Source organism: Micropterus salmoides, unplaced genomic scaffold (assembly GCF_014851395.1).
Source record: "Micropterus salmoides isolate LMB-PRFRI ecotype aquatic unplaced genomic scaffold, ASM1485139v1 Ms_hic_scaffold_10, whole genome shotgun sequence".
Classification (NCBI taxonomy): domain Eukaryota; kingdom Metazoa; phylum Chordata; class Actinopteri; order Centrarchiformes; family Centrarchidae; genus Micropterus; species Micropterus salmoides.
In genome coordinates this window covers 516,192-534,402 of record NW_024040041.1, presented here as the reverse complement: position 1 = coordinate 534,402, position 18,211 = coordinate 516,192, and the positions used below count along the sequence as shown (strand labels likewise).

Sequence of the window (18,211 nt, the reverse complement as noted above, 5' to 3'; positions counted from 1 at the left end):
ACTAATTTCTATGAAGGGGGTGAAAAGAATGGCAGATTGTTAGCGAGACAATTAAGACATCAGGATACAATTCAATGATTAAGAAGGATAATGGGTTAGTAACTTCATCAAAAGAAATGAATCAGGTTTTTAGAAAATTTTATGAAAATCTATACACATCCTCCTGTGCTTCTAATCCAGAAGCACACCGTATCTAATGAGCAAAAGACATGCTGGATGCTCCAGTGAAAACCGTCACCTGGTTTGGATGGCTTCCCGGTTGAAAATTACAAGAAATATATTGATATCTTGGCCCACATATTGCATAAGGTATACACAGAGGCATTTGAGAGGGGCTCACTGCCGGGTACATTTAACAATGCTTTAATTTCTCTTACTCCTAAGAAAGATGGAGATACTTCAGATCCGTCTAGTATCAGACCTGTGAGCCTTCTAGGGATGGATTGTAGGATTCTGACAAAGACCTTGGCGTCACGTCTAGAGAAAATACTGCCAGAAATTATACATGGAGATCAAGTAGGTTTTATTAAGAAAAGGTCTTCAGTTGATAACATCTAAGAAGGCTTTTGACCGGAGAGTGGGGGTTTCTCATGTCGAGTCTTTCAAAATTTGGGTTGGGTCCTGGCTTTTCTAACTGTGGGAAGATACTTTACTCTAGCCCAAGAGCAGCTGTTTTGACAAATGGCTGATTTTTTCTGTCTTCCCAGGGGGACAAGACAGGGATGTGTTCTCTCCCCATTGCTCTTTACTATGGTTCTTGAACCATTAGCTGTAGCAGTCAGAGCTGATGTGAGGATTAAAGGTGTGCAGGCAGGGAGTAGAGAGCACAAGCTATTTATGTATGCTGATGATATCCTAGCAGTGTTTGCGGACTCTGGGGACTCCCTGACAGTGTTACTTGAATCTATCAAGTCATATTCTAGATTATCAGGTTATAAAATAAACTGGCATAAATCAGAATGTGTGCCGATATCGCATACATGTCACTCTGGGGTTATCACTTCATTTGGCTTCACGTTTCTACCTTCAGAGGAATGAAGTATCTAGGCATTCAAGTAAATACAAATCTGTATGAAATAATGCTCTCAAATATGGAAACACTCCTACAGAAAATAAAAATGAACCTGGATCAATGGGGAAAATTAAAGCTTCCACTGAGGGGAAAAATTTATGTAATTAAAGTGGTGGTTGCACCACAATTCAATTGTTTCTCCATGATGTTGCCCGTCAATATAGCACCACAGCTGTTTAAACAATATAATATAATTATCAAAGACTTTTTATTGGAAGAAGATGTGGTCAACGAGGGAAAAAGGAGGTATGGGTCTACCTAATGTAAGATTATATAATCTAACATTTGAAATGTCTAGAATGATAAAACATTGGAAGGGGATAGATCATGAGCTGAGCTGGATCAAAATTGAAAGGGAACTAACTAGCCCATTTGAACCTCTGGATGTCCTCTCACATAGTGTAACAACTTCTAGGCATAATTATTTTTCAAACCCAGTGTTGTCTTATTCTAAAGCAGTCTGGAGAGAAATTCATTAGATATATGGTATTTCTCACTTAAGACAACCTTACGCCTCTCTATGGTATAACCCAGCACTACGTACTGGTAAGAAACCTGTTTATTGGAATCAAAACGTAAATACAAACAGAATACGTTTGCAAATCCTTTTCAACCTATGTTCAATTGAATACACCACAAAGACAAGATATTTAATGTTCAAACTGATAAACTTTGTTTTTTTTCAAATATTCTCTTTGAATTTGATGCCTGCAACACATTCCAAAAAAGCTGGGACAGGGGCATGTTTACCGCTGTGTTACATCACCTTTCCTTTTAACAACACTCAATAAGCGTTTGGGAACTGAGGACACTAATTGTTGAAGCTTTGTAGGTGGAATTCTTTCCCATTCTTGCTTGACGTACAACTTCAGTTGCTCAACGGTCTCCGTTGTCGTATTTTGCGCTTCATAATGCGCCACATATTTTCAATGGCAGGCCAGTCTTGTACCCACTCTCTCGCACTTGTGGAATGTTCCAAACAGGTGTTTTTTGAGCATTCCTCAACTTTCCCAGTCTTTTGTTGCCCCTGTCCCAGCTTTTTTAGAACATGTTGCAGGCATCAAATTCAAAGTGGAGTGAATATTTGCAAAAAAAGTTTATCAGTTTGAACATTAAATATCTTGTCTTTGTAGTGTATTAAATTGAATATAGGTTGAAAAGGATTTGCAAATGAATGGATTTTGGTTTTATTTACGTTTTTCACAACGTCCCAACTTCATTGTAATTGGGGTTGTACAAGACATTTAATGGTATACGAGAAGATATATGTAAAAATCTGAGGATCATTTGGCAGAAAGACCTGGGGTGTGATCTGAGTGAGGAGGATTGGTTAAATATCTTAGCTAATACAGGGAAACACATGAGAGAGGCGAATTTATTCAGTACCAGATAATTATGTTGGAAGTGTCAGAGTGAAAAAGGGACATTTTTACATGTAATTTGGGGATGTTAACTGGTCTACCGGTTTTGTGAGAAAGTACTGGAACATGTGAGTGAGTGGCTGGGTGGTACCTGTGTCACCAAGACTGTGTCTGTTAGGGGACCAAACAGAAATGTCAAATATATCTAAATATGAACGAGGGGTCTTAAAAGTTGGGATGGGTCAATGCCGCTCGAATAATTCAGTCGCCCCAGATGTTAAAAAATGGATGGAAATTTTGTCAGTTGCATCATCAGCCTGTATATGGGGTTGTATGCTGGATATACTGTCTGCTGATGGGGTCAGTGTTTATTTTCCAGTTTGACTGTATGTTTTGTGTGTTTGAATAAATAAAAACTAAACATACTCCTGTTAGCTGACCTGCTACAGCAACAAGTAAAGCTGTGTGTCCATCAGGGAAATCCATAAATGATATTTTCCATTAAATAAGATCCAGTTTCAGCAAAATCAATGAATAAAAGATGTGCTTTTGTATAGTAATCAGTGGTGCCAGAAACCCTATTTTTCAGCAGTCGTAAAAATAAAGAAAGCTTTTCATTGGACGCTAAATTTAATTAAATTAATACAGGCCCCCTGTCAAGGATTTGTGTGGTGAAGCAGGTTGGACCCAAATACAGGACACGGATAGTGCAGGTATAGTTCAAGGGGTTTTAATAAACAAACAAAAGGCAAGCTCACATGCAAACGGAGTGGCTGAATCCAAAATAACACACTCCAAGAAAACAAAGGTGATCCAACAGAATAATCCAGAACAAGTGTAAATCCAAAATCTGACAGAGAACGAGCAGGCGTGGCGAGGCGAGGCGAGGCGAGACTAAGCAGACAACACACAGTAGCACAAGGATAAGACAGAAACACCAGGTGTATATATACACAGGGACTAACGAGCAGGGTGGGAGCTACGCAGGTGTCAAGGTAACGAGGCAGGCAGTGAGACAGCAGGGAAAACAGAGAGAGGCAGGCAGATTACTGAGGGGGAAAAGACAAAACAAGTTACTCAACACTAAACATCAGAGTAATATAAACAAGCGGACAGATCACAAATAAACTAACACCAACAAGGAACACAGACAGAAGCTAAGGTAAAACAGAACTCAGACATGGGCAAATGATGTGGATGAATAATCATAAAGGCTGACAGAGACTAGAGCTGAATGAACAAAATCAGATTAATTACTGAAACTGGTAGAGAATATAAATGATACCTAACAAACAGACAGAACCCAGACACAGAGAAACCAAAATCAAAACACAGAAGGCATGGCCAAAATAATATAACCCAGACCAGCTCAGGACAGGATCGTGACACCCCCTGGTGTAGGATGATTCATCAGCATTTTAAAATCGTTTTCCAGGAAATGACACTCTCTAAAATGTCAACAAGAATACCTTCAAAACAACATTTTTTGTCTTTGATAGGCTATAAAAACATTTAAACATAGATTTTAATTTCATGGGAATGGGATATTTTATTTATTTTCTCTAAAAATACACTGAGCAGAAAAAGCATCTTTGATACTCTCTTGTCTTTATTTGCGTATTTGGCATTGAAGTAATCCAAAAGTAAAACAAATGCAGGAAAGCAGAGCGCAGATAAAAAAAAAAAAAGCCTGCCTTACGAGGGGCTATGAAGCCCTTGCACGTGTAGTGCGTCGAGGTGTGAAGCGGCCACATTGCAGATTCTGGAGCTCTGCCGGTGTGGCTGTGAATTTGCATTGACGCTGCACAAAGGTGTTAATCACTTCCTGTGTCCCCATTGTGGCGCTGCAGAGCATTTGCTGCTACGACTACCATTGGATATTGCCGTGTAGATGTGTTCGGGGTGGGACAGTTATCAAGCACGCAAAGTTTGGTACAGATTTGAGCATGCACAGTTAAGTTACAACGACTTCGTGTTTCACGACGAAGCATGGAACTTCGTTTGCCATGGATACGCCATTGAAGGAAAAGTCATGCGCTTTACAACATGGCATCATCAATGTGTTAAGAGTTTTCTGCGACAGTTTTGAGGTAGATACAGCCAACCTGCAAGAAGTGGTTCATCACAGCATAAACGTAGTCACTTCCTGTTGCCAGCAGGTGGCGCTGTGATAACAGGTGAATTTTGGCTTGCAGATGTGATCAGGGCGGGACTCTTATCAAATATTTAAAGTTTGGTGCATATGTGAGCATGTAGACTTAAGTTACAATAACTTCCTCTTTCATGGCGAATCATCAATTATGGATGCCATGCCATGCCAGTAGACAGTGAAAATCTGAAGTCTGTCAGACTAATTCTCTAGGAGGGGTTGTTAAAGTACGGAGCCTGTAAATCATCCAAAAATTACCATAAAATTCTAAATGGCAGACTTCCTGTTGGGATTAGAGTTTCCGTCCAAGAGGCTTTGTGGTACATCTGAACATGATACACGTGCCACAGAAATTTCGTATATGCAGGTGAAACGTGCCACGGGGGCTGCTTTGTTAACACCTTTGTCAAATTTGGTATAGATGTGAGTATGTACACTATAACAACTCCCTGTTTTGTGACGAAACATTGATATTCCACTCCACCCCACGGGCACCGCCGGTCAACCAAAACTCAACATTTGTATAACGTGTAATCATCAATAGGAAAGGGCTGCACAGGAAAAATTTTAAGTCACACAGACTAATTCTCTAGGAGGAGTTCATTAAAGTGCAGAGTGTGTAAATATATATGACAGTTTAATCCAAAATGGCCAACTTCCTGTTGGTTGTTGACCCTCCTGGTGTGTGGGCAAAGTTTTGTAAGGTTTTGAGAACATTTAGGCATCAAAATTAGATGTATTTGAAGAAATATTTCTTCAGTTCTGTTTTGGGATTGAACCCATGACTGTAATAAGAGGTACTGCTTTAAGAGCCTGACAGCTAACTAACTGCACCACCAGTCAGCCTGCTTATAATGACACAATTTGATCCTTTGTTGATACAAAAAGTGTATTTGCTTCAAAAAAAGCTTTTCTGCTATCATGTTGGTGTTTTTAGTTACAGCCTGAGTAACAGAGCATAAAAATACATTGTGTGTCCGAACTCCAAACAGCGAGGAAGATATAGCAAGTTAAAGAATTAGTGACAGGGGGAGACTCAGGCTGCAGCTACAACAGAGAGTGAATGAGAGACGACTGTGACTTTCAATTCAATCAATTAAGGTTCATAGATAAAACACTAAACACTAACTCCACTGAGCAAGATTTTGCCATTTTGAGGGAGAAAAGGCATGTGGCTACATTATGGTGCCTTTTTTGTGCTTACAGAGATAAATATATGCGACTGGAAGCAGTTTACGAAAACAAATCTGTTCTGCCAAATCCTCCTGTCTCATGACACACCCTAAAGTCTGCTAAAAGCTGTAAAACCCTTCACTTTGGATTCACATTTTTAAGCAAACACCAAATACAGTACAACTTTGAAAGATCAACACCTTTTCTGCAACTTGCAGCTCCAATGGAGTCTGTAACTGCAAATATGCCAGAGCATTTAGCTCTTAAACTTGAGTAGGTTGGAAGAAAGTTGAGCCCCTGCTCCCATTGAAACCCATTTGTTTTAAAATGCATAAAAATATTAAGCTCTCACACTAACTAAAGTGAGTTTTGTCACTGAAGAAGGTCTTAGGAAAACTCAGGATATCTTACAAAGCATTGTTTATTAACCCTGGTTGAGGAGAATGGTAACAGCACACAGCGTACGGATACAATGTAGCACCAAAACCAATCTAATGAAACATCCTGTTCCCAAGATTTTCCCTTTGCTATCCCATACTATCTATCTGTTTCTCCCAACAAGGTCATCTTTAACTGGCCTAAATCTGTTACCTACGTCACGTTGAAATCTATTAGTATCATGTATTTGCACTCTTATCTACCAGTAAGCTGTAAACATATAAGATTCCCAGAGAACATCGATATCTGCTAGCCTGATGCCAGAACTACAGTCTCTCTGTCGTCACCCTGACAAAGAAAGACACAGAGGCAAAGAACTAGGGCTGGAAGTCAGGAAAAATGTACTTGTGGGGTCTGTCTTTGACACACAGAGTGTGTGCCTAAAATGTACAGTTGATGCACAGAGGACAATACTATGCTAATAAAATCCATACAGTCTTGTCATTATAACACATTACGGTGCTGCAGATGGGAAGTGGATGAAAATAAATCAGTGTGAGGTGTGTTCCAACGTGGCAGAACTTCTGCTGAGCTCAGTTTAATACAGTGGACTCATCTATTCTACTTGCAAAGTTGCTTTTTTTAACAACAAGTCTACAATGTGGGAATGCAGGTAAATTGTAATAAGGATTTGTATCCAAATGTTGATGTTAAAGGGTCAAGCATGAGTTACCTGTGAACAGATGATGTGTCTGTTTTTAAGCAGGAAAAGAAGACAGTAGTGTGTGGTCATCAAGCTGGCCTGCAGAGCAGAAGCCTCTTGCAGTTCTTCCACAACAGGCTCTTACTTTGATGGATACTACACTGAGTAACTACATTATATGAAATGTTTAAATCTGGATAAATACATAAAATAATAATTCCAATGTAGCAATTGTGACCATACACTTGTAGTTGTCACATTGACATCATCATAGGCTAATGTGTGGAAACATAGATGCTGTGAATCTCCTGTTCCCCCTCCACATCGGTCAGTGTGTTATGATACGATATACTGATCTGTTAATTTCCTTAGAGGTTCAGTGTGGATCTATCGACAGAAATGCAATATAAGATCCATAACTATGTTTTCAGTGGTGTATAAAGACTTTACATAATAAATCGTTATGTTTTTATTACCTTAGAATGAGTAATTTATATCTATAACTGCGGGTCCCCCCTTCCATGGACGTCACCACGTTGTGTTGTCATGTATCTACAGTAGCTGTAAACGGACAAACTACAGAGCTACAGAGTGCGTTCCATCACTACGTTCTTCTTGTTCTACTTCTGCTAGAATTCAGGCAGTGCTTAAAAGCTTTTAGTTGTAGAGTCAGAAGTTTAATATTAACCAGGAATTATTTGAGATGCAAACAGAACATTTGTTAAAATAAATATATTTAAAAACAAACAAAAATTTTCAAGCTTGTCAGCATAAATCCTCAAGAATCCTGCAGTGTCAAATGTTAGAAATATCAGATCGTCTGCTAATCTGATAGCAGGGTGAGAGCCTTGCTGCTTGTTTTATTGGATGATTGTTGTGACTGTTGAGCTGTTAGACTAATTTTCAAAAAATTCTGTTTCATTAATGAAGTTTATATAAATGAGATGCCTAACCCTCCAAACTAGCCTAGTCCTGAGGGCTATTTCACAAAACCAAGATAGTGGATTAAGCCAGGATCTTTTCAGTCGTCCTGGCTGAATTTAGTGGCACTTTCACTACTAGCCTGTTCAGCCAGCAGCCACACCAAACGAGATATTGTGTGGGGGTTTTTTGTGTTTTTTTTATTTTTTTTTACGGTTATTCCATGTTTTAATATTTTTTGCCTTATTTATATTAGTCTGCATTAAAATACAAGAGTTTCATATTGCCATTCAGTACTGTTATTCTTGTAACATTGTGACCATTATTACTTTTATAAGTATTCATGTGCTAGTCATTGTTACTGTTATATCATTTATGCTGTTCATATTGTTGTTAGAGGTTTGATGAATATATAATTGGAGTTGTTGAGGTCATTAGAAATGGCTGATAAAGTAGCAAAGGTGTTTAAGTTAAATCTGTGATAAGGCAGTAAAGTCCTCTGTACATGTGTTTCTCCCTTTACAATGGGATATTGTTCTTTATGTGCTGAACCAGTTTCTTAGAGCATTTAATCTGAAATCTGAGCCTGTATCTTTTTCAGTCTACAATTACATACAATGTTGATATACACGTCAGGGGTAATTGAGTGCAGCAGGAAACAGAGCAGTGGACCCAAATGCAGACAGAGGCGAGGGAATTGCAGTCCAACAAAGATTTATTAAACAAGTAAAGTAGGCTTACACTGGGAGCTCAGTGGCAAAACAAAAAGTGTCCAAACAAAAACATAATCCGCAGGGAAAAAATCCAAAACATAGGAACAAGGTACAAACACACAGATAAAGCCACAAGTGCAGGTACATGATGGAACACTCCACACAGACAAGGACGTCACAAACACTGAACACATCTGAGGACAATATATAGACAGGCAAACGAGCAAGGAGGGAAGCACAGCTGAAACACATCAGGTAATCAACAACAGGAACAAAGCTAAACAAGAACACCAGGCACAGAAGCTTACAAAATAAAACAGGAAGTGAAGTACTCGGGAACACACAAGGACAGATCTACCAAAGTAAAACACCAAACATGGAAAGACTGCAAAATTAGGGCATGGACAAGACCGGACCAAACAGGAGACAGGACTAGATTAAGCTACAAAACCCCAAACCTGGCAAGATCAAATAAAGCTTACAGAACCAAATCCTAACAGAAAGAACATTTCCACCAAATGGAGGCTGTTATTTCACTTACATACAAACTAAGTACATAACCCAACTGGTAGTGACCTAAGGTTTCTAGTAGATGCTAATTATTTAATTTTCTTCTTATAAAATAAATGACTTGTCTGGTGTCCTTTTGGGTACCTCAGATTTGGTAAATTGTGAAGTGGTGTGATTGACTCAGTCTTTTTTGTCTCTACGTCGCAGCCCTGTTTCACTGATGCAGTACACAATACTGGACCAATTTCAAAAAATGTTGTCCCATTTAGTCACACAGACACAAAAACACAGGGAAATAAGGTGCAGGTTGAAAAGGTTACCCTTTAATTTGCTTTATTGGCATGAGTGTAACAAAGATAATATAGACAAAACATTAATTAATAATGAGCTGAAAAAGAAAATTACTAACAATCATTCTATGATCACAAAGATCCCTTGAATCATTTAGTCACTTGAGTCACTTAGATCACATGTCTTCCATCTTGCTGTTTGATCTGAACAACAACTGAACCTCTTGATCATGTCTGTATGTATGCATGTTTATCCATAGAGTTGCTGCTATGTGATTGTCTGGGTTGGTATTTGCATTATGAGCATGTATAGATATATACAGGAGATAATACAATTTGCCAATGAGTGTATTTTGATATTGGCATATACAGCAACTATGCAAATAGGAATTACTTTACATAAAGGGCAGTCTGTTAAAAGAGTGAGAGTGTGTGAATGTTTACTCAGGTGTAATGTTGTGTGTTGTGTCTACTTTTAGGTGTGTGAGGATCACAGACACTGGCTTGGGCTACTTGTCCACCATGTCATCATTAAGGAGCCTCTATCTGCGCTGGTGCTGTCAGGTAAAAAACACAAACACCCACACATACACACAAAAAGATGTAACAAAGCATGGGAAGAGTATATGAGCAGATGTTCGACTATTTATCATATAGCAACTTAGATTCAAGGCTGTGAAAAACTCTGACGGACTCTGATGGTAACTTGTTTTAACAAGCTAGATGAAAGGTAAGGCCCTGGCAGTTGCAAACAGCTTTGGTTATTTATTTTATTTTTTTATAACCGACTTCAGTCAGGGGTCCATGCACCGGGATGCCAGCACCTGCCACCAACCGGCTTCAGCCAGGGCACTGGGCACCGGGATGCCAGCGCCCCCAGCCGCCCACCCTCAACCAACCACAGTAACAGACAGCAATTACACCAAGCAACCCCAGCAGTTGCCTGTTGCCGCGCCCTACCACTAACCTCAGAGCGTCAGTAGGGACTTCAGGCACCAAGATGCCAATAGTCGTTTCGAGCTAACATCGAGCTCACAGTCGTTTTGAGGTAAACATCCGGCTTTCAGTTGTTAGAGCTAACATCTGGTTCACGATCATTCAAGCTCACAGTCGTTTGAGAGCTAACATCCAGCTGTCAGCCATTTCGCGCAAACGTCCGACTCTCAGTCGCTTCACGCTATCGTCCGGCTCTGTCGTCTCCAGCTCACAGTCGTCTCTAACTAACATGCAGCTAACAGTGATCTCAAGCTATATCTAGCTCACAGTCACTTCAAGCTCAGTCGTTTCATGCTAACGTCCGGCTCTCAGTCGTTTCGAGCTCACAGTCGCCTCTAACTAACATTTGGCTCACAGTCGTTCGAGCTCACAGTTGTTTCGAGCTAACATCCGGCTAACAGTTGTTTCGAGCTAACATTCGTTTCGAGAGAACATCGAGCTAACAGTTCTTTAGAGCAAAGTCGTTTTGAACTAAGTCACCTTTAATTAAAGTCACTATGAGCTCAGCCGTTTCGATCCTATGTCAAGTCAGTCGTTTCGCGCTAAAGTCGTTTTGCGTTACAGCTTTTTGTATTAAAGTTGCTTCAAGCTATCGGCCGCATGAGCTCCCAGTCACTTCGACATCTCAGTCGATTCGTGCTCACATCGAGCTAACAGTCGATCCAACGAACAAGTCATTGTAAATGCTTCGTATTTGTATAGCGCCTTTCTAGTCTTTGCGACCACTCAAAGCGTTATTACACTACATCACCATTCATTCAAGTGCTCAAACAGAAACTAACATTCGCACACATTCATACACTGGCGGAACAGCCACCAGAGGCAATTCGGGGTTCAGTATCTTGCCCAAGGATACTTTGACATGCAGCCTGGAGGAGACGGGGATTGAACCGCCGACCTTCAAAGCCACAGCTGCCCCAAAGTTGTTTCGAGCTCAGTCACGTTGAACTGGCTCACTTCAAGTTCATATCGAGCTAACGGTCGTTTCGAGCTTGGGTCAAACTAACAGTCGTCTTTAACCAAAGTCAATCCAAGCTAAGTCACTCACGTCGTGTTAAGTCGTTTCCTGCTTAAGTTGTTTTGCGCTAAAGTCACTTCGTGCTAAAGTCACTTCGTGCTAAAGTCTCTTCAAACGCTCAGTCGCTTCGAGCTCACGTCGAGCATAGTCGTTTTGAGCAAACATCAAACTAACAGCTTTTCGAGCTATCACCGAGTCAACAATCTCGTTAACCATTGGGATCTGGGATCCCAGAGTACAACACGCCAGATTGTCTCTGAGTCGATTCTAGTAGCCTCTCGATTCCCGATGCCACTGCCACTCCCGCCAAGCACCCTCTCGTCATGCTTTTGTCCCATCCATTACCCCGGTCACTCCTTCAGTATCAGAGTTACCCGATCAGCCTCTGACGTCATTCCCGAGCACCTGATACATATCATGCGCCGGTGATCCTCCCAAACGTACCATCATCACACTCATTCAGATCTCAAAGACCTCAGATCAGCCAATGCTCTCACGTAACTAGAAGCTTTTGGGGTCCGTCATGCCCGGGTGCTACGGCGGATTTTCCTATTGTAGCTTCCCCACAACACTTCTAATGTCTATTCAGCAACTGCAAGCCTCGTACATCTTTCTATTTCGATTATCTATAAATCATTTAATCGTACATGTTGATTGTGTGGTCCTTGCTAGTGAAGTGGTGCTAACCAGCAGAGTTTCAGGAGCGGGACCACACATCAACTACGTCATCGCCAGCATTTCCATAAATACCCACATGTCCCAACTCCTCTTCTTCGCTCTCGTATTCTGCATTCCCCCCCCCACCCCTTTTTCTGTCTTGCCTCCTGATCGCCTTCTTCCTCTCCATAGGGTTATAAGTGGGTTTGTCGTGCCTGGGGGCTACGGCGGATTTTCATATTTGTATTCAGCAACTGCAAGTTTTGATCATCAATAAATCATTTAATTGTACCTGTTGATTGTGTGGTCCTTGCTAGTGAATTTACAGTTAAAACAGTTTTTACTTGATAATTAATATTTTAAACCATTTTCAGTCTGGTTTTAGAACTGGCCACAGTACCATTACTGCTGCATTGGTGATTATATATGAACTCATTGGTGCCTTAGACAGAAAACAGCATTCTTATTTGTGCTTATTTGTGGCACAGCTGTCTTATTTGTGGATCTTTCCAAGGCGTTTGATTCTGTGGACAATTAATTGATTCTGAACAAACTTAGGGATGCTGGTTTCTGTCCAAATGCTGTAAAATAGTTTAGAAATTATTTTGTAGATCAGATTCAGTGTGCCCATGCAGAGGGCCATAAATCTGAGTTTCTTGAGATAACTAAAGGGGTCCCCCAGGGCAGTGGTTCTTAACCTGGGACCCAGGGGGGTTATGAGAATGCTGCTATAGACACAAAAATAGAAGAAAAAAAACAACTTAAAAATAACTAGACGGACTACAGTGAATGGAATCACTTTGGGTGGACACCCAGCAATGCCTTTTTTGGTTGAATTTAGGAAAGAGCAAACGCTGTGGTTTTTTTAATGTTGCTAGGCAACCACCGAATCAGCTGTCCTGTGAGTCTAAGATTATAATGCCATCGACCTGTAATCTTTGGTTTGCCGCTAAGTGATAACTGTCATATTAGCAGACTGCCAGAAAGGTTCGGACTGCCAGAAAGGTTAAGAACCCCTGCCCCAGGGTTCCATTTTGGGATCTGTTCTGTTCTCTATTTTTATAAATTAGAGAACAGACTTAGGTAAGGACATACAAACAAAAATACACTTCTATGCTGATGACATTCATTTATACATATGCTCCCTCAATAGCACAGGCAATGCAAAAGCTTCAGAGAGCATTTTTTTTGTAAATCACCAAAACCACAGAAGGTCCTTCAGCATACAGTCCTACGGTATACTGTATGTGCACAAACAATAGTAGGCTGTATGCAGACAGATCGGATCAGATAGTGAAACGCACTGCTATCTGACAAATGTTGTCAGTGTTGCATGTCAGTAAAGAGAGAGAAACTTTTTGAAACAGTTTTGAAAACATGAAGTCAGTATAGAGCAATGTGTGTAAAAAAAAAAAAAAAAAAAAAAAAAGCTGTAATGCAGAGTTTATGTTCACTGTTTAATTGGACAACTAAAAAGATAATGAGACAGCCTCAACTTGTATGTTTTGGTGATTTATTGATATAAAAAAGATTTACACAATAATTTTTTTGTCAGTTAGACAGTCACAATGATTAGGGCTTCTGATATAATGGTATTTATGGAAATACTTATGTTTGTGATTGCAGGTGCAAGATTTTGGACTGCAGCATTTATTTGGAATGAGGAGTCTTCGTCTGCTGTCTCTTGCAGGTATGATTTATGGCTCTATCTTTCCCCACAGAAAGCCTTACTAGAATAAAACTGTGACCTGACCTGTCTGTATTATATCCACACTGAGACATGTTTTAAATAAAATAATGTTAGAAGTCCTCCTTTATTAAAGTTGTCATATTATGCTCATTTTCAGGTTCATCATTTTATTTAGGGGTTGTACCAGAACAGGTTTACATGGTTTCATTTTCAAAAAACACCATGTCATACTGCACATTGCTGCAGCTCCTCTTTTCTCCCTGTGTGTTGAACGCTTTGTTTTAGCTATGGAGTGATACATCTCACTTCTACCAGATCTTTTTTGGGAGTTGCAAATGCGCAGTTCCTAGTAAAGGACTACTAGCCAATCAGAAGCAGAGTAGGGCGGGTCCTGAAAAGCTGGTAAACACGGCTTTGGTTCAGCTGTATATGTTCCGCTTACCAGCTTAGCAACATAGACTGGAGCAAGAGTTTCAGAGTGGTGAGTTATTAATTTGTAACAAATGTATCTTAGATCCATAAACTGAGCTCTGTCTCTACATCACAGTAACAACTTTATGTCTATTGCTGCCTGGAGGGTAGCTAATGTTTGGAAGGGAGAGGGGAGGCAGCAGGCGGACGTCTTGTCACTGTGTGTGTGCTGCAGCTCAATGTGTTTTTCCACTGAGGGTGTGTCTGACAGCCGCTAGGCGAGCATTAGGGCGCATGTTTGTGACGTCACAAGAAAGCTGAAGAAAAGGCTGGACTACAAACGAGCTGTTTTCAAAGCTTTCTGTGGGAGATGGGAACTCTCTTTGGGGTGGACTTTTTCACTTTGAAAACATATTACAAGCACAATAAAGGTATATAACTCAACAAAAGAGAGGGGGAAAGCCAAAAAGCATAATATGACCTCTCATTTTTTTCAAACATTGTGATTGGTCTATAAATTTGCTTTTTATACAATTCAACCAGCTGAACCTTGTTATACTGTATCTAAGTGGATCATATGTTGTGCTCAGGCCACACTGCTTACCTGTACCTGTGCGTAATGGCTGCTTGCTGAGCTGCGGTGTCTATGAAGACAGCGTCGCTGCCAGCCCTGTCTTTCTTCAAAAGATATAAGATTGTAATGGAATTTGGTAAATTAATCCTTTTGATGTTGATGACTCCATTGCCTTTCCTGTACCACTACACTCAGGACAAACCTTTTTCAAAAATAGCAGATAGGTCACATTAGGATTTTGGGACTTAAGTTGAAATCTGACCAATGGGAAATGCAAATTTTTAAATTAGTGAATACACTTTCGAGCTGACAGCAAATCTACAAAAATGCAATATGCAACTACTTTGAATATAAATAATCTTTAAAGTGAAAAAGTTTCCTAATTCCAGCTGTGAAGATTTGCTGCTTTTGTTTTTCTTATTTTATAGTCCTACACAGAATATCTTAATAATGTAAAAGTAATAAGCACACTACTTGATAATGACAATAAATGTTAGCTGCAGCAGATACACTGCAGATACACTTTGTAACCAGGTGTAATCTGTTACCCAACCCACAGCTGAATGTTGTTCCTCCTGCTGTGTCCACCCAGGCTGCCCCCTGCTGACTACCACTGGTCTATCAGGCCTCATCCAGCTGCAGGAGCTGGAGGAGCTGGAGCTGACCAACTGCCCCGGAGCCACCACCGAGCTCTTTAAATACTACTCCCAGCACCTGCCCCACTGCATGGTCATTGAGTAAGACCACTGACCCATCCCACCGACCAACTGACCGACCGATCACCGTACTTTTTTCCTCCATACTCTTCCTCACTCTTTTCTCAAATGCTAGCCAAGAGACTGCACTGCTCCTACTGTACCACACCATTCCTCATTACCTGCCCCTCTACCCTGCCCGTCTTCCTCCATACTCCATTGAATAGACTGACCCACAGGCGGACAGAGAGGCAGGAAGGTAGATGATGGTACTTGCCAGACCCAGAAGATGATGGGATGGCGTTTGAGCTTCATTTAAGAAGATGCTGGAGTGAAGAGCTTGGTGTGACGTCTTGTCTGACAGCAAGTTTCTTTTTCAGAATCAACGAAAGACTTTAGGGAGGAGAGCTTCTCTACAGACTTGATGATTTTCTTTTCGCTGAATGGATACTGAAGGGAGTGACATGCGCAGATCCAGATGCAGTGTAAAGGAATTAGGAAAAGGAAAACAAAGACGTTTGTGTTTGAGCTGATATGGTGGAACTTACACATGCTTACACTGTAAACATGCTCACACACATACTGTATATGGTAAGTGAAACAAAGTCCTCAAGACCATGAGTACTGACGTTTCTATTTCCATACCCTGTGTATTCTTTTTCTCCAGGTATCCAATGTTAAGTTTTCTCGTGTTTAGAGAGAGACACCACATGCCAGCTGGAGAAACAGAAATCAGCGAGAACTAAAGATGCAGTTCAGGAAGTGAATGACAGGGATGGAACTTCTCTCTCTTGCTTTTTCTCCCCTCCTCTGTGTATGAAGTGTGTTTCATGGACTCACAGGTTCCCCATCTTTTGGGATGCCACCACCTTTTTCCATATCTGTGTCATCGGAAATACCCCCCAAAAACTAATGAACTAACTGAAAAAAATTTGAAAAACAGCAGTTTACTGTGTTGGGTTGATTGGCTTATTGTTCCACCCCTCTCATTTTTGATACATTTGATTTAATTTACAGATCTGGAGGATAAGTTGTTGTAAACTGTGAATGTTGTGTTTTAAAAAGGGAAGCGTCGCTGAGGCATCGCATCGAGCGCAGAAAGCATTTGACTTCAATGACGAGTTTCTGCTGAGGATAGCTTTCTCTGATGAATAGAATAGAATCATGACTAGACAATGAGGCGACTGTGGGACTTAAACTGACAGTGATGATTTAATTTTACTGGACTAAATAACTTTAATAATAATAGCAGAGGGAGTTTCACAAGTGATCTTTCTGTTGGTACGGTAGTTTTGTCCAAATTGGGGAGATATCTGATTTTTGGAATCAAAATCATCTTCCTCTTCCATCTTTTAAATGCTTAAACGATGATAGAAACGATAATGAAAGATAAGATAACGAAATGATAGAAACATGATGTTTAGAGGTTAAATTTTAAAATGCAAAGGCACTGTGTGACTCTCTGGCTAAGATAAGGTTACCTCAAATTTAAAAGGGAGGCTAGGGGATTTCAGTATTTATTATTCGAGCAGTTCTCAGACAGGCCAGGGTGAGGAATGAGCAGGAGCTCAGGGTCCTTGTACTGTGGAGGTTTTAAAAGATAATTTTGTTTGTTTTCCAACTTAACCCAGAGTCAGAGAAACTTAAAGATGAACTTTGGAAGTATCAAATGTGAGTTAAATAAGCTGTTGTTCAAGACTATGCTTTTGTTCCTTTTTAAGGGTTCAACTCTGTGTCTTAAAGGGTAATTCTGGTTTATTGAAACTTGGGTCTTATTTCCCCAGCTCCAGCGATTAGAAATACTATTAGTAATACAAAGTTAATTTGCTGCTGTCAGATGATCAGGTTCCCATCAGGTTAGTCAGACTTATTTGAAATAAAGGTTCAAAGGGAATGGTTAAATTATTGATCAAACACTTTCTCAGACCTTAGATTTACCAAACACATCCATAAATTGAGCTAAGCCAGGCTAAGCTTTGCATTCAAAGCTGGTACTAAAAGGCTAAGGCTAAAGGCTGGACAATGGCTAAGAAGGAAAAAAAGTGAAGTTTCCCATAAACCAAAGTGTTTATTTAACAATAAAAATAAGTTATTGATGTTACAAAGGAAAAACAAAGAACTTAAATTCCAGTAGTCGTGTTTCTTCCCACAATCATCTGATATTAAAAAGAAATTAATGAGCCCAACAGTGAGCTTCTTTTTGCCTCTTGTGTGTCCTCAGATGTAATGCCTGCCAAATGAAGGGATTGGATCAGTGTCAGCCAGTATTAGGTTGTGCCAAATCGCTTTTGATTATGCATAAAATGTGGCTGGTTGCCTGTAGCTGACTGCACTAAATGGACTGGAGTGTGTATGGACATGGCAGACCATGCATGTTTTTAGTTGGTCTGCGTTTTTGTTTCAAGAAGGCTCATTTTAGAGGTTGTTCTGAATCTCTTCATTGTATATAAGTATATTTATTTATTTATTTATCTATTTATTTGTTTAAATTAATTTGTGATGACATGATTTATTTATTGAATAGGCATTTTTTAAAGAATTTTGTTTTGTGGAACTGTCTTGAAATTTGGGCCTGACTTAGCTTATGCATTGATTACTGTTTATTTATTTATTATTTATTGACATTTCAGACCCCTGAGTGAAATAATCTACCTATTATACATTTAACATACATTCTTTCAGACACCAGTGACGCTACACATCATTAAGACTGAAAACGTTTTTTAATCTTCATAATGCGCAAGAGTATATTTTTTGTGCAAGTATGTGTCAACTTTGTGTTGCTGTTGGGTCCATCATTAATAATAGGGGATTAACAGTGGTGACAAGTTATATTTACTGTAATTGTCCTGAATGTGGAAATACCGAGTATGATATACATAAAAGCATTTGAAGTCTGA

At 39.9% G+C, this 18,211-nt stretch overlaps 1 protein-coding gene across 3 annotated transcripts in view; it reads left to right on the top strand.

Moving 5' to 3' along the window:
* The window catches only part of fbxl16 (F-box and leucine-rich repeat protein 16), an 81,034-nt gene extending 62,823 nt beyond the window's left edge, over window positions 1-18,211 (top strand). For 2 of the 3 annotated variants that reach the window (XM_038739021.1, XM_038739011.1), the window contains 3 exons: window positions 9,750-9,834; window positions 13,568-13,631; window positions 15,209-18,211. In XM_038739021.1, coding sequence (XP_038594949.1) covers window positions 9,750-9,834; window positions 13,568-13,631; window positions 15,209-15,357 — 298 coding nt within the window. In that variant the 3' untranslated portion in view covers window positions 15,358-18,211. The remainder of the gene's footprint in view (window positions 1-9,749; window positions 9,835-13,567; window positions 13,632-15,208) is intronic. The other variant, XR_005447423.1, reaches the window with a different exon arrangement.